The 24,989-nt window shown below is 41.0% G+C and overlaps 1 protein-coding gene across 2 annotated transcripts in view; it reads left to right on the top strand.

Moving 5' to 3' along the window:
- LOC139770392 (uncharacterized) overlaps window positions 1–24,989 on the top strand; it is a 240,621-nt gene that overhangs the window by 24,547 nt on the left and 191,085 nt on the right. For both annotated transcript variants that reach the window (XM_071702299.1, XM_071702300.1), the window contains exon 2: window positions 572–760. In XM_071702299.1, coding sequence (XP_071558400.1) covers window positions 572–760 — 189 coding nt within the window. The remainder of the gene's footprint in view (window positions 1–571; window positions 761–24,989) is intronic.

Here is a 24,989-nt window from a genome sequence, read left to right as displayed (position 1 = left end):
GGGACGATTCCGATAAGATCGACCGTGTCGTCTCGTCACATCGTTATTCCTTTCGCGTCAAAGATAAAGTTGCCGCGCGCGGTCGGAAGCGATAAGCGATAAAAAGAGAGAGAAATACCGGCCATAAATTAATCTTTAAGTACCACGTGAACAGAAATTTATATTGACGGTAATCTCTTTTAGGAACTCACTTTGGACGATAAAATACATTTAAAAATTGTGTACAGAATAAAAAATATACATAACTGATATATACATATATTACTTTTTTAAATATATATTTTTTAAATAAATATGTACGTATATGTTATATTATATTAATCCCGTTTAACATCAAGATATTTTACTATAAAGTTGTAAATTATAAAAGATAATGTCCATTCAAATTCTTGTTTTGTTGCTATAGTTTAAAATATGCAATACAACAAATTCACCTAATTGTAAGTATCTGTAATCAAGAAAAAATAGACACATTCATAGGGCAACAATTTGTTATCGAAACTAATGGGGATTATGTAGGCAAAGCGAATAATATCAAATGTCTTGAATAATATCAACTTTTGTGTTACAGTGGCCCACGTGGTTTTTCCGCCCAGATCTTTCGCTTGGCACGCCGCTACCGACGAGTCACGTTCCAAATTCGAGTAACGTTCCTACTTCGTCGCCTCTGCCATCTCGGACGCATCTGGATGCTCCGAAAGGGCCGGAGCTTCCTTCCAACAGCAACAAAGTCCATGGACAGACGCCAACGATATGCACAGTGAGTGACACGTTTGATCATTCGCAATTTGATTCTGCCAACTAGACCGTGATAATTGTGCGACTGTTGTCTTGCCAGTATACAAATCTTACAAGTGACCGAATCCAACATATTGGAAACTTGTGGCAAGTCAGAATTAGTGTATATTTATAGCCAAAAATTTTTGGAAAATGTGTATAGTGTCTGATTAATTTGAAAAGATATGAAAAATTAATAAAGTCAATAATGACAATCAAGCTAAAGGTATTAAAGATAACAGCGATTACATAAAAATTTAAAAATCTTGAAAGAAGAGAAATGTAACGATAACAATGATAAGTACAGAGAAAAAGATATTTTATCTTTTGAAAAAAAATCATATTTATAGAAAAGCAATAATGGTCTCAGTAGATTGATGAGTATGAATTGTTAACAATTATTTTAAAATTTAGTCGATTATTAAATCACTCAATAATAGTTAAATGCCGATAATATGCACGGTAAGCGATACTCATTCGCTCGTTGGCGATTTTAATTAATGCACAATATCGTTAATGGCGTCGATTATTCTCGACTATGATTGTTATTAATTTATTTGACCGCAACTTTATGCCGTTGCAAACTGCGCGAGTTGTGCGTAAAATCGTAACGCAAGCGTATCCCCGCGTATATAGGTACGCGTCGTCAGTGTCGCGTTATTCAAAATAAGTGATTAAATTCGATTTTTTTGCGCATCTTGCGATCGCGTAACGACGACTTATGTAGGGCGAAGTTTTGCTGCCCGACAAAAAGCAACGCTGGTTAATTGAGAAGTACGACTGTTCTCTCGACTGGTAATAACGCATAATAAGCGGCAATTTTGTATAAAATTACGGATATGTTTGTCTCACGCGTGTGAACGGTGGCGGCGAGTTTCATAGCCTTCGGACGAGGTCGAATTGTCATTCGTATATGTTCGATCCAATCGCGTTCGTCATCGGTCACGGAGCGAAATAATTTCCACCGCGAACCTAGTACTTTGTCGCGATAGCGTGCCGACAAGTGACACCGACAACTGAAATACGCGTTTAGCACGAAACGATACTCTCCTGCATGCTTACCTGCCGTGATTTTGTCTCCTTCGTCATGAACTAGTGCCACGTGACGTATCTGCCCCGTTGACCCCGAGCATCTACGAACCTCGCGCTTTTTTGCGCGATTTTAAAATCGCGACAACTTTTTTCGCTACAACATCGTATGTTAAGAAGAATGAATACATATATACATTTCTCGTTTTTTAACGCCTGTTTATTACGAGTGCAGTGTAGAGATTAAAGGACTATTGACAAGATTTTTTAAGTAATATATGGAAGTTAAAATTGCATCACTGCTCCATATACATATATCAGGACTTACTGTTTATTGTTTTACTACAGGGCGGTGTACATAAAATCGGCCCTAAACGCAAAATACAGTTACAATAAACTGTTTGGGGCCGGTTTTATGCGCACCACTCTCCGTATTACCCTCAACGTCACGATATTGACACCGAACTATCCCATCGACGGTTCCGTCCTCGCGTTACCCAGTCACCCAGGTTGCCGGAACTCATTTCCGAGCTGGGAGGCGCATGGGCTTAACGATCGGCGACACGGCACAGACGTGCCGGTCGTGTAAGTTACGGATTCGACACGGAACACGATCGATATTCAATTTACAGTTTTGTCACAACGGTATTGCGTGTGTTTCGTGGAAAAGTGGTGCGGTGCCACGTCGATGCTACACCGTGGGAGTCGTTCGGCGACGCCGCTATTGGCGTGGTCTGAAACCCTGAAAACCGCGTGGGCGAGACGAGCACCTCGTTAGAGCGCTGTCGTGGCGCTCGTTAGCGCGGACGATGCGTCTCGTCGACCGTTACGGAGTCATTTAGACGCAATATTTAATAAAGGCACGCGTCCGGGACTCGCGGACAGTGTACCCTTACCCTCTATGAATGCGTCGAGAGGGCCTGGGTCGGGTTTCCAGCACTTCCTCCTCCTCCTTCTTTTGCGCTATGATTGTTATCCGCACGTCATGTAAATCGCGACGCCCGGATATTAATTATCGCGCGGGATCGTGAGTAGTCGCGCCGAATGATCGATCTGGTCGCCGCGATTAAAGACGGCACTCGAGTGGGCGGTGGAGGCAATTTGTATCGGCCCACGGGCGTGTATAAGTCACGATGTGTAATGTTTGGACGCACGTACCGTATCGAAAATAATTTTGTCTAGGATTAATTAGCCATTGAAACCTATGAAATAATTGCAGCACATTTAATGATATTGGCTTAGATGCAACAAATAGCTAGTAAAAATATTGTAAAACAACTCGCGAGTAAAACTCAAATTTAGAGAGAATACTGTTAAAAATTAGTAATATTTTGATAGCGCACTTCTCGAAGATCAACTTTTTATGCAATATATGCAATTTTGTATTTTTTAATATTTTCCAAAGTTTCTGTAAAATATCCGATTTTAAGACTGACAGCGAATGCATGCATGCGAGCTCGCGGGAGATGTCATTTCGGAGTTTATTTCTCCTCGTTCGCGTAGGTTTACGACGCGCTGAAACAGCGATCGCTCAGGCCTATTTTTATTTCTCTCATGAGCTATCCGCAGCCACTGCTGCCCCATTTATTCTCATTGTAGTCGCTCGTCGGCAGAGTCGTAAGGCAGCGTGGTATTATCTGCGAACGTTACTATGTATTTTCCGCGCGCTCCATATCGACGCGCACGGTCGCGCTAATAAATGTGCGTTTGTAAAAAAAAAAATTGTTCCGTTCCGAGAAACAGTTACTGCAAATTGCGACCGTGCAGAGGTACCTGGCGCGCGGTTACGCGATCCTCGATATTCTATCCGGATCGTTAACGGCGATAACGCGCAGTGATTTTATTTCGGAGGATCAAGAGAGATATTCTCTCTCTCTCTTCTCTCTCTCTCTCTCTCTCTCTTCCCCTTCCTGTCTCTCGTTTTCTCTTTGTGCGTGCGCGGTTGCTCGTCGAAATTCGAAGCACGCGGCGAACCTTAACCCTCGACCACCACGTTTGATTTGGATAACATAACTGCCATGGTAATCCAGTTCCGATCTCCGGTAGAAATGGTGCAGTGTTTTATGTGCGTATCGCAAGTGTTGTTGCCCGGAACTCTCTATTTTTCTGTTATGTAACTTCATAAGTAGGCGGGATTGCCAACATATTAGATCCTGATTAGCGCGTTAATCGCGGAAGAGAGAATTTATTCTTCTTACTTTTATCACGAGCGATATGATACGGTATTCACTTTTCTGGATACAAGAGCTTGCGAGTTATTCTTTATTACGCGTGCTCGCATTTCAGTTAAATCGAGCGTCTAAATGCAACCGGTATATAAGAGATACCGCAATGCGCTTCGGAAACATTTTATCTACGCGCACGGCCATACGTGAATAAAAATGTATCTTATCCGAAAGGGTAACGAATTTATCGCGGCGCGGCGGGGTTACGGGCGCGGTTTCGAATGCGATATTTTTAGCGAGATATCGATGCCGTTAAATCGCGAGAATGGAGCTACCACTCACTATACCTTCCATATATTGCTTTCATAGTCAATAAATGTTTCATGGTATTAGGATCTTTGCGATTATGGATTTTGTATTAAAATTTTGTTAATCGCTTGATTTAATAGTATAAAACTTTGAAACTAATTTTACTGATTACTTATTGAATATCGATTGATTACTGATCATGTCCTGGTATTTAATTACAATTAATTTTATTTAACTGGATAACATTAGTCGATATGTAAGTGAAATGTTATATATATAAGGCAGCAATTAACCAATAAGTAAATAGCGGAAATACCAATTAAATATTGATCGCGTAAGAAACCGGTTTGCTATAACTATGAAAAATTTTCTTAATATAATCAAATGTTGATAATAATTGATAAAGGTTGGAACCATCTTAGGAAGCATCTTCCTTGCGATAAGTCGCTTATTCAACGACAACAATTAGTCATGTAATAAATAACAAGAATCGAGCAACGATTGACCGATTGCAGCAAGAAACCGGCTCGAAATAAACGACTGACTAACGATATCTTGTCACGATTGACGCGAAAATCTCAAAGTAAGATGTATGAAGCACAACGTAGGTTTTGCACGTTCACTTGTCGTACCGTGTGCGTATCTAATGCATCGGTTGTTAAACTGGGATGACCGCGGGGCAAAATCTAATTGCACGGCCGTTTAATTAGATCGTTGGCACTCGCGCAGTCTCGTCGTGCCCTTCATGCCGAACTCGGTCTGTCCTTAAGATACGGATCGGCCTTAATTCACCGCGTCCACGGGATTAATCTCGCTCGCGGGTGCCGCGGCGCGCTCTAAAATTAGCGCGAACGTCAATTGAGCGCAGTGACTGCACGCACGCGTCGGTATACGTATACATAGCACATACATCGATTACTTCATACATGCTTTTTTCCTCTTTCTCTTTCTCTTGCTCTCTGTCTCGCGCGCGCGCGACGTAAATGCGCATAAACTAGCGCCTTGCGTGGCGATCGCGAACAACTTATCGGATTCGCCGCTGGCCATTCTAAGATGGATTTCATTATCACGAGGTGTCTTTGATCCCGTCTTGTAAACGCGTTTTCATTTAACAGATGCGATAATGGCAGTCAGCACGATAGCCGTTGCACGAAATTATAGGCTCGTTTACACGAGAGTATTAAGGAATACTCTTATTTCATAAAAAAAAATTAATATTGTTTTTATGAACACAATATCTTCGCTTTTTATACATGCATGACAAAGCTGAATATCATTAAAATGAAGATATTATTCGCACTAACGGTATCACATTCCTATACCACAAATGTAATCCGGTAAAAACAGCAGTTTATGCTTGTTGTAGGGCTATATATAGATACTTTGTCAGTCAAACAGCAACTGAATTTTTTGTTAATAAGAACATCATCAAGATGGCATTATTTTCTAGCACGCATTCGATCTGCATTGCTTATCCGTATCGGCACGAGACGTTTTGCATAATGGTATCTCCTACGAATTCATTACGCGACGTATACTTCAGGTAGTGTATTGGTGCTAGAGAAATGCAGATTCGACGTTTAGAGCTCCCGCATGCTACGAAGTTTCTTTCTCGGATACCTTAATTTATGCGCCAATAAAATGTCCGTAAGATTTGTTGAGCGCGCTTTACGAGATGCTTATTGAATGTCGTACACTACCTCTATCGTTAAATGAGAAAACATCCGCATCCTCTTTCGACTTTCGATTACTTCGAGAACCGATTTTTTTTCGGTTTCCTTCTTTGTTTTCTTTTCTACTTTATCTTGTTATAATTCACGCGTTTCGCATATAAAATCCAACGATTTGTTTTATAAATATTACGTAATTATTTATACATATAGACTTTGATTTAAAAAATCTTAAAAAATGCTGTGCTCTTTTGGGATGTGACTAGAAAGATGAGACGAGGGAGAATTCTTATGGCGTAACGCGCTCGGTCGCAAAATAAGACGGTATGCGTCTCGTTATTAGTTATTCGACCGGTGACGGACAAAAAACGCAATAATTTCATCGGTGCCGGCCTTAACGACGACGGAGTCGTGACGACAAAAAGCTCAATTTATCAAATTGTCACTGGCCTTTCTATTCCATAGCTTCGCGCCTTCCCTAATAAGCAATCTTCTCGGGGACCTTACCGTAAACCGCCATCCACCACCTGAATGGGTTCCGGACCGGTACCGACTGACCGTCTTCGATCACAGGGCCGGTTTCTTGCCTCCTCGACGAGCTAGCCGCGAGTTGTCGATCACGAATTTTTCTGAAAATATTGATTTGATGCACGATCAATTTTAAAACGATAAAAAAGACTCATGGTTAATTAATATCAATTAACCGTGGAACACATGCGCCCGTAACGGTTTTTCTTCATAACAAACAAGTAATTTCAAATCACATTAAAAAGTGGCAATATTATACTGGTAAATAATATAAAACTTTAACATCATACACGCAAAAATATATTTCGGAGATATTTTATAGTTATTTCTACGTTGAAATATTTTCGAAATACGGTCTCGAGCCTTTTTCCTTTCTTTCGATCACGGGATATTCTCATGGACCAGGAATCTCTCGACGTGACGCCTTCCGTGCGGTCGGTATTTAAGTCCTCGCTAAGTACTCGCGCTCTCCGATTTGCTTTTAGCCGTGCCTTGCGTGCGCGGGCCGCCGTCCCTGGACATACACACAGTGTGTTCTCTCTGAACATGTACACTGGCTACCAGATGCCAGGCACGAATCGGTCGAGAGAGCCGCTCTGCTCCGCGCCGGTAGTCGTCATCGCGCCGTCGTCCGAAGACGGACAACCGGCGGTTAATAACCAGCCGATTTTGTTGTCCTCTTTTGCGGCCGGCGAGCGTTGCGGCGCAGCGCGGCGCGGCGCGGCGCGATGCGGCTCCGAAGTCACTTTGCTAATAAGTCATTTGCCGTGCTGCGTTGGATGTCGCCGCTTGCTTATGAAGGCGTTCCTTCATGGCGCGCGCACAAAAGGATGTTTCATTAACCTAAGACACTTTATCGCGGACAGTTAATTATTTCCAAGAAGCGATACGCGGAGCATTGCGTGGCGCCGCGGCGCGCGTTCCGGATTTCACATTTCGCTCTCTTTTCTATACCGATACTCGCCGAGCGAGACAACAAAAAAACGACGAAAACAGCCAGTCGCCTGGTTGTCGCGGAATCGCGGTCGGATTTTGACGAAACGATTTTGTCCTTGCATTTCTCTTCATCCATGAATTCTTCGAATAAATCGGAATAAATATTTTTCTCTTGAGGGTACCTCGAGTTGTAACTATAAGCTGCTCTATATTTTTTTTATAGTAATCCAAACGTGTATCGAGCCAAACATTGCACGAGCAATATTGTACATGAATTTTAATATTATCAACAATGCGAATGCGACGTCGTTAACACTTTTGACGTACAATGCTTTTAAATTCTCGAAAGATATCGTTCGTAATACGCGAACGCGCGCTATTCCTTTACGAGCGTAGCTCCAGTTTGAGGGGAGGCAAAGCTAATCTGCAAAGAATGCGCATAACATTTTTGCGTAAAAGATCTTTATTTCCCTATGAGTGGACAAGCTCAACGACGTCGAGGTCTCGGCGAGACGGAACCGATATGCCGAGAAGGCAATAAACAGATCGCACTCGTACCACACATGTACGTCAGTCCGAGCTGCTGCATCGAGAGCGCGGAGGCCGCCGTTCGAGGTTCACCTGCGAGAGCAGAAGCAGCACTGAGTTTAATCGCAAAGTAGAACGGCTTCTCGCGTTTTTACGGACGCGAACATAGAATCGCGGTGGTCGCGGGTCGTTAGCGACTGTCTGTTTTTACTTCCTCCTTCTGCATCGCGTGGAATCGTCCTCCTTCGTTTCATCATCTAGATGAGAAGTTTTTCTTTATTGCTGTTGAATTTTTTCATCTCGTTTTAAATTTAATGTCTCTCGTGAAGACGTATTAGATTAAAAAATTACCCAGAAAGTGGTAGAATATTTAAATAGTTTTAATAATTTTAATTTAAAAATATAATCAGAAATTTAAAAACATTTATTTGCGAAATGAAATAATTATGGAAATAAAAAATTAATTTATATAAATATATCTTTTCGGTCAAAGTAAACGCAACTTTTATTCATCAAACAAGTATTGGATTTAGCAATACCTTTTAAACACACAGGAATTAACCAACTATTCCAATCCTTATTAAATAAAATAATTTGTGCCATAGCGTTAAATTCTGCTTTGATAACAACAAACACATATGTCAATTAAATAACGCACTCTCATTGAAAGTAATTTGAAACACAAAAAATAGCATATGTATTTATTTCATTCATTTCATGTTGTATCAAATAAATAAAATAAGTAAAACTAAATTTATATTACTTCATATTGCACTGAATATTTCGTGGAGCTTAGCTATCACACGACGCCGACGATCGGTGCTTAGCGTTTGTATTCATATAATGCGCTATTGTGTCCTGATTAGTAAATGATTAGTCGGATCGACGTCGATTTGATATCGATGCGTCGATGAACGATCGCTGTCGAATACCGGTTGATATTTTTGGCATCTTTAATCTCATTATCATTGTTTTTATGTTAATTGAATAATTGTGAATATTTCTATTAGATTTCCATTGTCTTTTGGCTCCTCCCTCAATTCTTTTTTGATTTTGCATCAATTCGATATAGAACTGATCGAAAGACAATAGAAATCTAATAGAAATATTCACAATTGCACAATTAACATAAAAATAACTATGACGAGATCGAAGATGACAAAAATATCAATCAGTATTCAGCGACGCACCGATATCAAACCGACTTCGATTCGACTAATTAATCCTGACTGGGTACACCTGTTGTTATCTCGCGGCATAGACTCGACAGATAGCGACGCGAGATGCTGCGCGTATCGTCACATTACAGATACCGAGAGACGCTCGAACGCGCGATCGTTTTCTACGAGTCATTAGCGAGTGTAGCTTACGCGATTACTTAAATCCCGCAATTGACGACGTATGAATGCATCGAGACGGTGGCTGTTGTCGATCATCGCAAGTATCCTGCGCGGTTTATTCACTTCAAAAGATAGGGAGTTGTAAATTGCTTTTCATTGTAATACTCACGCTCGATAATCGCTCGTTTAATGCTCGTATTCGGATCGCGTAACACTTTGGATTTAATGTTACGACTTAAAATGATTTGATAGAACGAAGCATAGTATTTTATATTGCGTGAAATATTTCGTGGCGAGACGCATCTTGGCAGTTACACAGCGCTCGGCGCTCGGTGTTTGGGTTTTTTTTTTTTTGGTATACAAACGTTTACCTTGTTGTTATTCTCGCGGTGAGGCTCGAGCCGGCGCAGGCAGCGACGCGAGAAGAGGCGTTCCGTGTGTCGTATTAAGGTCATCGCGTACAAAAAGGCATAGCTGCATATGCATAGCACAAGACCGTCTAGACCAATGAGCATTTATCTTATGTAAATTAATATGGCGACTTTATGCTGGATGCTCATTGGTTTGACGGTCTTATGCTGTGCAAATGCAGCCCATGCAATTTTGTGTGCGATAGCCCTTATACCAGATATCTCGAGACGCAGCCGCGTCGAGTACTACGAGACGGAGACATCAGGCACGATATCCTTACGAACAATAAGTGAACGAATTATAAATTATATAATTACGCGATCACATAACGCAGCTAGCGACTTGTGAATCGAGGCGACGGCTACTTGTCGATCGTCGCAGATATGGCGTTCATTCATTTCAAGTAATCGGGAATTTTAAATAGCTGCCTGCGATCCGTCGTGATATTCACGTAACAGAAAAGGCGACGTAAAGCTACTTTAACGATGCTTTGAACGCGGATATCTCTCGCGTAAGTCCTTTTGAATCTCTCGCCGTTTTAAACGCGATTTATCCACGTCGTTCTCGGCTCGAGAACGCGCGGAGGAATACGCGAATCGACTCGAGTAATGAAAAGTCGTGATGTATCGATAATATAATATGTATACTTACGTATGTACCACGAAATGTACTACGCGTGTAAGATTGAACCTCAATTTTACAATTTCGGACGATTTCGCACGTCGTATTGGCGGCGAGGTTGACTCGCGTTGTATCGGGGGGGGGGGGGGGGGGGGGGTGAAGTTGCCCGCGCCCCGCGCCACTCGTCACTGCAGTTAATCACAGTGTCGCGCGGTCGCGGACGGTTGACTCCGAGCCGATCGGCGTCGCGTTTCGTCAGATGTGGCCACAGTTGACTCTCTGTTTCGATATTTGCTTGTCGCGTAGCGTGAATTCAGTGCTCGCGTACATCGCGGCGATTGGCACGCATAATTCGGCGGAATCGTTCGAGATCTCAGATCTGTCGCCGTCGGAGAATCTAACCTGACCGTGCTTCTGTATGTCGTCTGATACGACGCGACGAGCGTTGGGCCGCCGGCCGCCGGCCGGTTGGCGCGTGAAGTTGGTCGCGATTTTCAAATTCCCTCCGCCATTTCGTGCGTCGCATTAATTTGCGGGATGTGAGTGTCGAGCGGACCGCAGCTTAATTGTTAGGGCGATCGTACGTTATCGTCGCGACGTAAAAATGAAGCACGCGTCGCGTTCTTCCCGATTACCGTCGGGGGTGCCGTACAAAGTGTCGCGAGCGTTGTGTCGTGCGTGTATGTGTGTGCAACGAAGGAATTTGAGAGGAGGAGGAGGCCTGGGTGGCATCAGGCAACGGCGGAGCAACCATGGGTGAGTACTGAGTATCTTATTTATTTATTATTTGTTACGGGATTGGTCGTTTCCCGGAAATTGTATCATTAGTGGATATACCTCCGTTTGAGAAAAGATGCATGAAAAATTTATGATAATTTTCTGAAATAGCGTTTACTTTGGGCGTTGCTTTAATTCGTACGTATTTGTATTTTACAGGTTGACGGCTTTTTACAACTCCGCCGCTCCGCATCGGAATGGTGAGTCAAATCATGCCTTACTTTAATTTGAAATGATACAACTGTGAAAGAATACATTAATATAACGTTTTATAGATCTAGTGTCTTGAAACAGATGAGCTAGGACAGATTAGTATTAATAAATATTTAATCCTGAAACATATAAGTAGTCATATATTTATAAAATAAAATATAGTAAATAGAAGTATATTAAGCGCACGATCTTTAGAACACACTATTCAGAACAATATGAAAACATAATATACTAATAATGTTATTTGAGCAATTTTTAGTACATGTCATAACTGATTCAATTTTCGATTTTATTGCTTAAATAAATAATAAAAAATTGAAAGAAAGGAAAAAATGGTACTATATCAAGTAAATATCTAAAGCTATATCAAATAATAATTGACATTTTAGAATGTAAAGCTTTTATTTAAATTTCTTCCTAGTATTCACATTACATTTATCGAAATGCAATTATCGAAACCAAATGTTTATCCTGCACATTTATGTGAAATAAAAATAAATTACTATCTGTACATGATATTATCGAACTCAGTAGAAAATTGTTAGTATTCAAACTACTGAATTATTTTTTCTTCTTTTTCCTTTCCAATATTTATTAAATAAAATTTTAGATTTGTATTTGGCTTACTTATATTTCAGAATTAAATATTCTACAAATTGGTGTGAAAAAGCAATATGTTTTCAGATATATTTTCAATATATATATTTTGCAGCATAGCGAAAAACAGAATATTTATTTACAGAACATACATTAATCATACACAATTAATCTTAACTAATGTATTCAACAAAAAATATGCTAAAAATTATTAATTTTAGTTACTCTAATGATGCACCAATTTTATTTTAATCTTTCCTAGCTATCAGTATAAACTTTATTTTAAGAAATAATGATATGGAAAGAGTAGGAACGATTTCTCTGCGATGTGCAATAATAAATGTCACAGGTAATATATGTATATGTAATATATGCAAGGTTGCTGCGAATCAAATCGTTCCGTTTCTCAGCTGAATCAAAAAACGTGATTGTACTGTTCGTGAAAAATAATACTTCGTTTTTAGTATATTATCCAAAACGTTTCTGAGATAAAATTTAAATAAGAGTTATTATAAATATTCTCTCATCAAAGATAGTATAAATAAAATCATAGTAATCCTAATTCCTTATCAGTCTCTGCCTCGTTATGTAATTTACTTCTAATTAATTTTTAAATATTTCTAATTAATCTTTTATTTAATCGTACGAAAAAGTTATTTTTGGCGCGAATCCCTTAAACGAAACACGCGTGTGAGATAATGGCAATGCGATTATAAATCGAAAGTACCGATCTTTCTGGCTTTCGAGGTGGTCTTTCCGGCGGCTCCCAGCTCACGCCGATCGAACGTAACTTCGCGCTTTCGGTCAGTTTTTGGTCATATCGGTAATGGTGTCACGTATACCGAACCGTGTACATAACGTCTCATCATGGACAGTAACCCAAGGCATTGCTTGGCCCGATGTAAAGATTTCGCAAAGGGGAAGCGCTCTTTTCGCGCGCTGATAAGAGGCGGGCGGGCCGCCCCCCGGGGGCGGGGGCGTCGGGCCCCTCGAATTACGGCGTTGCAATAAATTTAATAAAGCCGGAATTAATGTACGGTTGCTCGTTTCTGCTAAGAGCACGGCGCTCCTTATACTTATACGTCCCGCTTTCACCCCGAAATTTGAAATACAAGTAAGTGCATGCGCCGTTTAAAACGTAATACGCGCATAAATTGCCGCGGTAAGCGTAAGAAATTGCTGCCGAACTAAAAGCCGCGCGTTGTATAAATTCCTATCTTATTATCGGGCCGCACGCGCGGTCCGTCGCAGTAATTCGCAATTTTAATTCCACGCGCCCTTTCCGCAGTTTTTACTCTAGCGAACTTGCGCGGATTTTTTTTTTACAATATTCTCATTTTTTTTTAATGAGTAGAAATGTTTGTTGCTCAGTATGGCACAACTATTATGCTTACATTGTTCACATTCTTGAAATATTAGCGGAGTCGTTAAAAGAGCCGCGGCAAAAGCTAGGAAAAAGACCCGTGACGGTAGTGCTAAGCGAGGACGATAAGTTTAGGAAGGGGGAGAGGAAGAGGACGCGAGAAGGGATGCGCTGGTAGTCCGGGAGGAACATCTGCGTCCCTTAATTATTTTACAGATTTAGTAGATCGTTATGGCTTGTAAAATTACTGCCAATTTCACGCCCCTAAGCTTATTTTATCCGCGCGTTAGCTGCCTATCGGTGCATTGCCGCCGAGGCTTCCCGAAGGATATTGGGCATCCTTCGCGGCTAAATTAATGGCCCCGTTGTTTATGACTGCATCGGCACCGGACACGCAACGATTCCGTCGCGAATTCCCGTAAATATCCCCGATAATGCGATTCGCCCGCACTCCCCCTCGCATGGCGCATCATGTCTATTCTCTTTGTCCAGTATCCCATCATCCCGCTCCGTCCTCTTCGTTCCCTCTCACCTCAGGGAGCTCGTCAGACGGACGACGGTCTCCCATTCTTTTTTTCTCTCCTCGCTCCTTCACGATCACCTCGTCCTTCTAGTCAACTAATTATTATCGATTTCTCGTTGCGAATTAATATCCGAGCGGAATTTCGCGTTTAGGATATTAGTCGAAAATCGCCTTGGAATAATATTCGACAACCTCGAATGCAATTATCTTATCCGACCGCATATATTAAGTTGCATTATAGTACCGTTATGCATATAGCGACGTATTTCTTTATATTTAAATAAATGAATGTAGGGGAATATAAACGTAAGTATCACGAAACTATTGGTATACATTTTAAGGAATTGTTGCATTTAAAGAGCATTAAAATACGTAAATGCCGGTAATCTACTTAAACTGGATAATTTGATTTGAGATTAATAAAATAAATGTTTTATTATCCAGATGTTAAGTAATTAGCAGCTCGTAATATAATTAGTAGTTCGTGAAAAAGCGAAATGGTTTTATTAATGACGCTGAGACTTCTGCAACGTCTTGCTAATATCCAACTTCTGTCGATATTAATTTTTACGGAGTCATTATATATTCATCATTTGTATCCAAATTGCACACAATGTTGTACAGGACTTATTAAATACGTATAAATTTTAATTGCTTTATCAAAGCTATTATTGATATTATTATTAATAATAATTTTCTGATTTCTTTAAAAAAACACGTAAAAAAATATTTACAGCGATTTAAAATTATATCCAAGAACAGATTAGGTTTATCTGAAAGAGAGAAAAAAGCACTGTCGTTTATATAATACCATAAAACAATCGCCACCGCGTCGTGTAATTGACCTTAGATGAGATTTAATAATTAAAATTTAACGATTAAATGGAAATTTTCAATCGTTCGCGATACAAAAGACTCTCGCAAAACACTCGATAAATAAATGAATAGATCCACTATCTCGAATCGGTGAGGTAATTGCAATTTGCAAAGAGCCTCGGCTGGCATTTCGCATTCGTCGCGAATGCCATTGTTGCCGCTCGCGCCTCACATCTCGACCGAGGCCGCGCGCGCGCGCGCGCACGCGCACGCTCTCGCGATCTCCCGGTGTAATCGAAATCGAAAATCGACGGGTGGAAATGATCCTCGCGAATCGCGACGCGCGCGACTACCGGATCCCCGACGGCCGGGGCACGGATCACTGTAATTTAATAAATTGCGATAGCTGCCGTCCCGGAGCAAATTGTAGCATAATCATTCATTAGTGGGTCGTGACTTCACTTCGGTGCGCACGACTCGTGTCCATGTGTACGAGATGCGCACAGCCGTGTACGTACCGCTATATGCACTTTTTCCCCTCCTCGCCTGTTTCTCTACTATATCGGCGCAATATATCGATACTTTGGAAAGTAAAGGCTGCCTGGACAACAAATAATGCTTTTCCAAAAGTTTGATAAAGTTGAGCGATTTTTTGATTAACTGTTATAAGCTCTTATATTTATTTACTGTTATCTGTACGTTCGAGCAAATTCTTCCTTTTTTCAAATAATCTCCAAATTGACTTTAAGCTATCTTTTGCATCTAAATTAGATTTCTCTTTTATCTTAATTTTTGCACAATACCATAATATAAAACCACGTATTTTAGGGTTAATAACTTTGAAGATGATTAACAGTGCGTAATGATAAAATCTGTTTCGAAGCGAAACAAAAAGTTTCTTGTGATGCAAGATTAAAGCTGAGAGATACGCCCTTAGGAGCGATGGCTTCCCAAAAGAGAAACTCGTAACCGCAACTCGTGACAAGCAACCAAATTAATTCGGATGACTGTACGAGGTACTGTCAGCTGGTGTTTTAATTCGCGATCGACGACGCGCGATAAGTCAATCCCGACACTTAGTACTCGCGAGTACTCGACGTTGACGAATATTCGACATTATCGGGATCGATCTAGGGTGTCGCGAGAAAAGGTGCAAGTTGCTCTATGCTAATTACCGAGTGTTAATTATTCAAGGCTCCCTTAAATCCTTCGAAACTGAACCTTCAACGACCGCGATGAATCGTCGGACGCAGGCTCCGCCGTAATGAAGCGCGTCGAGAAAGCGGATCCTCTCTTTCACTTTTTATTTCTTCCATCGTCACCATGCAAGTGGTATCGCGATGCACCTCGTCTTTCGATTAAATCTTGATCGAGAGCCGGCGGGGCGCAATTAGCTTCGTGCTAATTTTCCGTAATTAGTTCGCGGTAATGAAGTTATTGCTGGTGTCCCCGATTACACGGCATTTACATATATAAAACGCCTTGACGCCGTGGCGACAAACCTGTATTTAAAAATGATAACGCGACATCGTTTACCGTTGATTAACGACCGCGCACAGTCGTCGTCGCAGCCGGAATCGCTTTGCGGCCACTCGTATCAATTCGCGGAAATGTTCAACGAAGGAAAAGGAGGAGAACCGACTTAATGATGCACCGTGACGAAATCGTCGTATGGAAGCTCGAACAATTTTCATAAATTAGAATCGATCCGCTGATGATTGTGTTAAACGCACGCGGCGGGCCGGATGCAATTAATTCGCGACGCACAATATATATATACGATGGTAAATATTCATATTTATGATGCGCTTCCGTAATTGCGGAGCGCGCGACACGGTTCCCGGCGAGTCGGCTCGCGTGAAAAGGAGACGCGGTCGTCACGTCGCCGGGGATGGCATCGGGGAAAGGACACCCGTCCTCCGCGAACACGCCGTTTCCATAAATTTGTTAAGTAATTGCGGGGCACTGCGCCGCGCGTGCGTCGCGCGATTTAGCGACCACGACGACAGCGTGAAATTAATTTAGCAGGAGCTGCGTACATTACATAATAAGGGCGTGTCGCTTGGAGCACGTGTTGACTATAGTGACAGTCGATGTCACTCATTCGTCGTTCTCTATTTATAGTAAGATACGATTGATGTAATGCATGTTTCTCGAGTTGCAAAAGGCCGAACAAATACCAATTTTACCAATATTATCGGCCAAGTGTTTTCGAGGATTCATAATATAAACGTTTCTCCATGCAGTTACAATTATATCACATATTTTAAAGAGTGTTGCATTAAAGTAGTTTCAATCAGCTCAATTAATAAAGTACTTTTTATTAACTCTACTCTTAGAACAGTTTTTATTTAGAAAAACAAATTTCTAAGATTGCGTTAAAATTTCGGTATTATTTGAGGAAAACGTCATTTTGGCATCGACGCAAATTGAATACATGATTATTTGCAAAGAGCTAGCTGAATTCGCTCTCGCGTTCTCGAACGCGATTCTGAATAGAATCAATTATACGAAGGTCGACGAAACAAGGATTTGATAACGAGTGAATCGAGCGATCGATGAGCGCGATTCGCGAACGATTTTAACGAATTAAAAAGAGGCGGATTTTCCGAATAGATTTATTGACGTAATAGCAATGGCACACATCGCGGACGAATGTAATTCATTATACACGCCCGGATCGAGCTTCCATAGGACGTTTCACGCAGGTGTTCGTTCACCGATCGACGTATCGATTAGCGGAAGTACGATATTTAAAATATTCTGGCCTACACGGAAAAAAATTTAGCTAAATTTAGTCGTAAAATAGGGATAACTAATTTTTTTGCAGCAAGAGCTATATTTTTTGCAGCGAGAGCTAAAGTTTAGCAATAGTAGCAAAACCTTTTGTTCTCGCTGCAAAAAATGTTAGTTATTCCTATTTTACGACTTATTTTAGCTATAGTAGCTAATCTTTTTTTTCCGTGTACAGAAAAATAAAAATATAAAACACCGTTTATATTTCTGTGAAGGCAATTTTTGGTTAGACTATCCACACTACATATATTATTCCACACACTTGTTTAGAAATAATTAATTTATTTTAGTCATTTCTGAATCGTGAAAGAACACAGTTTAATTCTTAATTTATAAAAAGATGAACAATTTATTATTGTGACTTGATAAACGGTTTTTTTTTAAATAATTGAAGGAGAAAAATACACAGCAAAAAGAAATATAGGCAACGACAGTCTCCGATTGCGATCGCTCGTAAACGCTTTGTCTAGTTGATCGTTGTACGGGATCGCGACATGATCGCTCAATTCCCGTCGTGATCGACGTGGAAGCCCTCATCTGAGCAGAAAACTGGAAGCCCAGGGCTATGGTGGCGCGTGAAAAGGGTCTCGCTTGGAGATCGTCGTCGCTCGAGAAAATTACAGAGTTCATTGTTTCGCATCGGCCCTTCGGTCCGGCGATCTCGCGGAGGACGGCTCATTTTATGCTTCTTCCCCTTTCCCCTCGTTCATCCCCTTTGGTTCTTTTATGGGAGAGACTGCGTGCACAAATCGGCGGATACGATAATACCGATATTGACGTTTATATCGAGCCGTCGGTGGTGGGAAGGAAGAAGGGAAACGCGAAAGGCACGTTGAAACTGAGACTGCGACTTATTTATTCATTGTGTTGCGTCAGAAAATGTTTCGTAGGAAAAAAATATTGCGCATATACAAATACTAAACAATGTACAATAATGATAAACTTAAAGAAAAGAAAGGAAAAGTGGATAGAAAAAATAAGGTAGCAATTTATTAAAAATAATTGAAGAGTGTTACATGGATTTCAAAATGATTTCTTGATACTGTCTAAGAAATAAAAGTTACGCAGCTTAAGAGACTGATATCTTAATTAGATAAAATAGCATTAGATAAGAAGTGATTTAGAGACTCGCGGAAATCACGAATCATCTATATTGCAGTTTTTCTCATGAGCGCGATTAAATCAAAGCCGCGACTCATCAATTTAATTGTATTCATGCAATGTAATCGTCAGCAGAAAACATAACGAAGGCCGTGAAGTCAAGATGTCGTTACGTCTCCTCGAACGAAGTCCTTCGGTCTCCTCGTTCCGCCAAATGATAATAATTATGCGCGAGCGGAAGAGCGCGCAGGTAGACGTGTGAGCAGGAAAGCGCGCACGACGCGAGAAAATCATATGCTATTCAATTTTATTTCTGCGTCGTAAATATTGCGTACGAGGTGTCGAAGGTTTCTTTGACAGATTTGAAGTAATAACAGAAATATAGGTCTAATAATTTCCGAATTATAAAAGATTGAAAGTCTAAAGAAATCTTCACCAATTAAAATTAAAATAAAACCTTAATCTTTTCACTCATTTTCAAATAAACTTTACTTTAGCGGAATTTTAATTTGACATTTCTGAAAATATCTAAAGCTTAGTGTCAAATATTGTCTTGAATAATCCAATTTTCGTTTAGAAATGATATCTTGATATCTTTAATTGGTCAAAGAAGTTTTAAATAGAAAAAAGCGTTAGTAATTTGGAACATCCCGTATAATCGTTAAGGCATCCGGTGGAAAAACCTGGTGATGTAAATTGCAACTGCATTCGTAGCAATAAGACACGTGCCGCGGTCGCACATTAGTGTAATTATTAGCAATCGTGTGAGCAAAAACGCGATTACGACGTACGTGATCGTCGATTCTCGATCGCGAGTCTCTTCAGGACGAGAGTCTCGATTTATATTTGTCCCGCGTATATGCTCTTCCGCGGACGAGGGTCCCGGATCCCTCTTTATTGCCCGGCACTTTTCTTCGGAGGAGTCCCTCCGAGTCAATTCCATCGAGTATCGATGGTGCTCGAGGAGAGTGAGGACGGGAGTTTGTAAACTTTTATTGGGCTATCGAAACGTTTGCACTTTCGGGACGCGCCACTTGACGCCGCTTGTCATAAGAAAGGGGGCAGCAACGGCTTAAAAATCAGCCGAGGGACCGGTTCCTTCGTCTTCCCGCGGCTTCGTGAGATTTCCTCGAACGAAAGTATTGCTTTGATCGAGTTTCATAAATTTTTCAACGCGATTGAAATTCTTACGCTCAATATATATTTTCCGATATAGAATGATAATCCAATTTTTCCGTTCCGGTGCAAAGCTACGCACGTTCATATAAACCTTTTTATCACTATCTGTACATTCAACATATCTTGAAATATATCATACCGATTAATTCCCTCCCTCGAGTATACGGAAATACGTTGTAACTGAGAATGTCTTTGATAGCCGTTTTATAATGCCTATAATTCAGAAATTATCGTATATCTCGAAGTTACACTTGTTGGTAGATACAGTTACGCTCGTTACATGTTCTAACTCTCTCTCTCTCTCTCTGTTTTTTCTATTTCTTACTCTCCCGAGAGTAATATCCTAAATATCAATTACCAAGCAAAGAACGCTGGCTGTGGCATAATCGGGCGAGTTTTCTAACGAAACTCGCCGCGATATCACTCCGCGAGCAACGCTAATTAGTGATGGGGCTCTTAATAAAGCTCTGCTCGGTATTTCCAGTGCCCGTCGTCGTGCACTCACCTGAAAAATTACAGGCAATTTAATCCACAAGCGCGGACGATATGTGGCTAAATAAATGCGCCCGTGGAATAGGCAGGCGATAACCTACTTCGCGTCGATATCGCACTGCGTATCGTTACCGATACGATACTTGGAATATCGTGTAGCGAGTTGAATCGAATCCGCCCGGCTTTCGCGTTCTTCGAATCGAATCGAATCGATGGTATTTAGCGTAATAAAGCACCTGGCGTGGCCGGGACGGTTACGCGGTGAGGAAAGGTCTGTGGGCGTGTTCGAGTTCTAACGGGGTCGACGATAGCCGGCTAATGACGCTTTCCCTCATTGACTTCGCGACTTCTCTTACCCGCGATTAATTTCCTAATCCGCCGCCGGAACGGCCGGCGTATCGGTCGGCTTGATAGAGCTCGCTGCTCCTCGATTTACGGCGATTCTAACGGGAGATACCGTCCGGCCCCTCCCTGAAGGCGAATCTCTCATTGCTAACAATTCGGCCGTTACGAATAGCCACTTTTCCACGTTTTATTTTCACTCGCGAGTAAACGAAGACTATACATCCGCGTTCGGTCGCGAGCGCGCGCACGGTATAGAGAACAATAATAGCGCCTCGTTGTCATTAACCTCTATGCAAGTTCAACGCCCATTATCATTCAACGTGGAGCTTGTTGTAATATATCACCATCCGCATAAAAAAGTGAGCAGACACGCTTAGGAGTGAGGATTAACCGTAACCTGTTAGCTCGAAAAATATCCCTCGGATAATTATCTACAAATACTTCCCACCAGATCGGCTGAACAGATGGACTGTTTAACTTAGCGATTCCGGTTATTAGCGTGTCTTTATCGATAATATAATTATCATGTATAATAACGTTGCCTATGGTTACCTCGTAACCCACTTAACTCTCTCCTACATTAATTAAATTTTGCAAGCACCTATTTCGCAATTGTTCAGGAATGTTAATCAAGTACAGATTTAGTAATATTAATCTTTTATCTACATCACTATGTAATGTGTTGATAGTTCAAAGGTTGCTTGATTTTATTTTAAACGTTGACGTCAAATGATGCTTTTTAACCCTTAAGTGCGCAGTTTTGCATGCATGCAAAGTGACTTCGATGCTCCGTGTACTCCTTATGAAGTTTGAACTGAAAACGCGTGACTTCGCAGCTTTGAACATCTATAAAAAGCCTTCTCTGCATGCACTTCATCGGTTGTCCGCTGAGACAAAAAGGGTTAAAATTAGTAAAGAATTTTTTAAATATTTTTTTTTAGGATTTCTTAAGCAGTCATTATTTAAAAAGTACTCAGAATGCCACGAAAAATTGCGCATTTAAAGATTAAAATAACGATTTTGAACCTAAAACGGCACGTGGCACGCGATGATATAGATTATAGAAGCCGTGGCGAAGAATCAACGTGTTCGATGAGAAATGAGCGAGAAGTATCGCGCAGCACGAACGGACCCAATATTCCGTATCCGTTGGTTGCGGCCGCCTACGTGGAAAGGTGGAGGTCCCCGCGGGGCCTAGTCGTTCGGTCTTGCGTTTGTCTTTAACGAGCTGCTGCGGCGCAGGTGTACCTCACCGACCACGCAGGGCGTGGCACTCCTATTCGTTAGCGCGGACAGATTCGTCGGAAAAGGCACGGCGCACGCACGCTTCGCGACCTTTCGCGGTATTACGTGCAATATGCGGCCGCGGGACTTCTCGGTCATGGGATCCTTTCAACACGCGAGCCACCAGCAGGATATATCGCGGGTTTCTCGTCATTTTTGTTCGCCATCTCTGAAAGAGCACTGTCGTATCGCAAACGTTGTACGAAGATCGACATTTTTCGCTTTAAAAAGGAATTTTTTTTATTATCGAGAGAATTTATCGACAATTTGCCTCTAAACATTCTTACGAGGCAACTTGCATATTACAATAAATTGCTAGTATTTAGTGTATACTAGTGGAGACTTGTAGAAAGAGAAAGAAAGAGAGGAAGAGAGAAAAGAGAAATACTTATGCGCGACATGTATATGCGTGTGCGTGAATGGGCGTATATGCTAATAGAGAACATACGCGTTACAGGCCGTAATTAGCTACCGTTCAGCAAATGTTCCTGCGGCAATTGTTTGAAAGCAACAGACGTACCACATTACGATAAATCTGAATAAAGTAACGGCAACTAAGCCACACAAAGAGAGAGAGAGTGGAGCGACAAGTAAGCTGCTTTTATTAATACGAAAATAATTTCCTATTTATCGCGCGAAAAAAAGTTAATTCATGATTTTCAACATAAATTTGTGTCAACATCTGTTTACAAAGTTGTTTTATCTGCGGTATCTTCGCTATCCTTTTTCACGGAAATTTTTATGAAAGAGAGAATAATTGTTGGAGTTATCGAGATGCGTGGGAAACGCGCGTTTTCAATCCTGCCGAAGAAGCGCGAGTGATCAGTTTGAGCTAACGGAGGGAGTCGAGGGGCCTCGGGCCCCGGAGACGCTTAACGAGCGACGTCAAATTTTTTTCTACAGCTCGACGCAATTAGACTCTGTCCCGTTTGCCGAAGGGACGCGAGAAGAGTAATGACGGCGCGCTAAATTGTCGGTCGTGGATCGGAGCCGATCGTCCAGTTGACGTGAACGCAGGCATAAGTGCGATGAATATTTCGTGATTTTTTTTAAATGTCGTCGTGGGTTTGCAACGGCGGTTTTGCATTTCTTTTTTGTAATATGTAAAAGATGATGGAATAAGCTTCAGTGAGGTCTGATTCATTATAATAATGAGAGTTTACTTAATAAAATTTGAGTTAATTGAATGAAGTAGTTTTGATTAATCGAAGAATTAAACGTTCAGAATTATTTCCCTTGTAGCTAAATAGATCTCGCATGTTATAAGAAAAGCAAAGAATTTCAAAAATATTCTCTTATTTTATTATTGATACACTGTTATAATTTTATTTTGCATTGCAAAAATTAACAAATTTTTCCGAGCAGGTTTGAAGCATTAAAGTTAAAAAGAATGTTAAAATACGGCATAATATACGCTCCGGACTCTGTTCTTTCTAAAGAAAAAATGATTGAATGTTATTTCTCGAAGGAACAAAGCGCGTTCCGGCTCTATAGAGTCCATCTACTTGATTTAACAACCTGCGTCGCTTGACTAGTTATAAGTAATTTCATCATAAAACCTCGACATTAGCCAGCACTTTAAGAGCTGAAACTTCCGACTCCCGTTCTCAAGGCAGTGGATTATGTCGGAAGTCTGACTGCCGTTCTTATTGTCGCGACGCTGATAGTCGCGTAATCATTTCATGATTTATTCAGAAAAGCGATGGCAAGACATGCGTACCTATCCGGTTATCGCAATTATCGTTTAATGACCGCGGGCTATTATGAGAGTGCCATAGTGGTGATGATTTCGGTCCTGAGTGGCACAACGTTAATTTATCTGGCCGATATTCCATATAGAATCCATCTCGTTGCTTTCTTGTCGCATCTTTGTATTTTTATTTAGAGGCGCGTATATCGTATCATTGAGAAGAAAAAAAAGAAAAGACTGATTTTTTAAATTTTTTATCGATTAATTAGCTGGTGTCCATTAAGCTCTTATCAAAAATATTAACTAAAATTCGAGTGTTTGCTATTTAAGAGAGTATAGAGAAGAGTAAAGTAAAGGAATAAAGTAAAAATATCTTTTTTTAAAAGAATACTTGGTTCAGTTTTACTCATAGTTCACAATCTAGGATCAAAATGATGTGATTGAAAAGATAGCAATATTGCATTTATGACGGAAAGGAATTTGAATTATGATTTGCGCGTGATGGAATAAGAAAAGGCGAGTGAATAGAAAATACAATGCGATTGTCGAATAACAAGCGGAGAAACGATTTTAATGATCATTTTATTGCGTGACCGGCCACCTTTTAGTTCCGTGGGTGGAAATTAATGTGGATTTATGCTACTTCGATCGCCTCGATAGAGTAAGATGTTTAGATTCGCACCTGCATCGAGCACAACACGAGCCGTATCTTATCCGAGTTTTTAAACTTGCGCCAAACAATAGGCGTATCGTGACTTACCTTTTACCGTAGAAGTGGAAATGGATGCGAATACGTACCTACCAACGAGGTAAATCAAATCTTTAATTCGTGGAAAAATCTAGTCTCTGCGAGGTATAATATCGCGCTAAAATCAATTGGAATGAAATGAAATATATAATATATAACACTTCGATATGTCTCAGATAAGTTCTAACTTTGCTGAAAAAAAGCGAAATTACATTATCGTCCATCCCCTCTATTTAAGTCATCTTATATCCCGAGGAACTCGTTACATCAACCGAACATTATAATACATAAATTATCTCTTCAATCGAGCACGAATTAACGTTATCTATAATCAGAGATCCAGAAAAAAGAAGCTAGCGCGGCAATAACGTAAACCTCGGCGATTACAAATTAACGAGCGCTTATTTCGTTCTCCGGCACACTCTACCCCCTTCTCTCTCTCCCCTCTCTCTTTCTCTCTTTCTCTGTCTTTCTCACTAGAATAAACCGGGAACGAGTCGTTCGAGTATATACGAAGTAACTCGCGCCATAAATTCCTGTCACGTACGCGGATCCGGCCGCGGAGTTTCCGACGCATCGACGGGTGCTTGATTTTCTGCCGATTCCCCCGATCCATCCTTATGCCCGATCCAGGCGGGCACGGGTCAGTCGACGTGTGTGCGCCACGAAAGACGACGGCTACAGGCACGTCCGCGCGGGATCTACTAAAAAGAACGTAGCCGCTACGCTCTCTCGGATCGGCGAGGAGCAA

Source organism: Temnothorax nylanderi, unplaced genomic scaffold, assembly GCF_030848795.1.
Source record: "Temnothorax nylanderi isolate EJ_2023f unplaced genomic scaffold, tnyl_v1.0 TNYL_tig0029_pilon, whole genome shotgun sequence".
NCBI lineage: Eukaryota > Metazoa > Arthropoda > Insecta > Hymenoptera > Formicidae > Temnothorax > Temnothorax nylanderi.
Note: the sequence above shows the minus strand (reverse complement) of the source record. Positions and strands in the feature narration are given on the sequence as shown.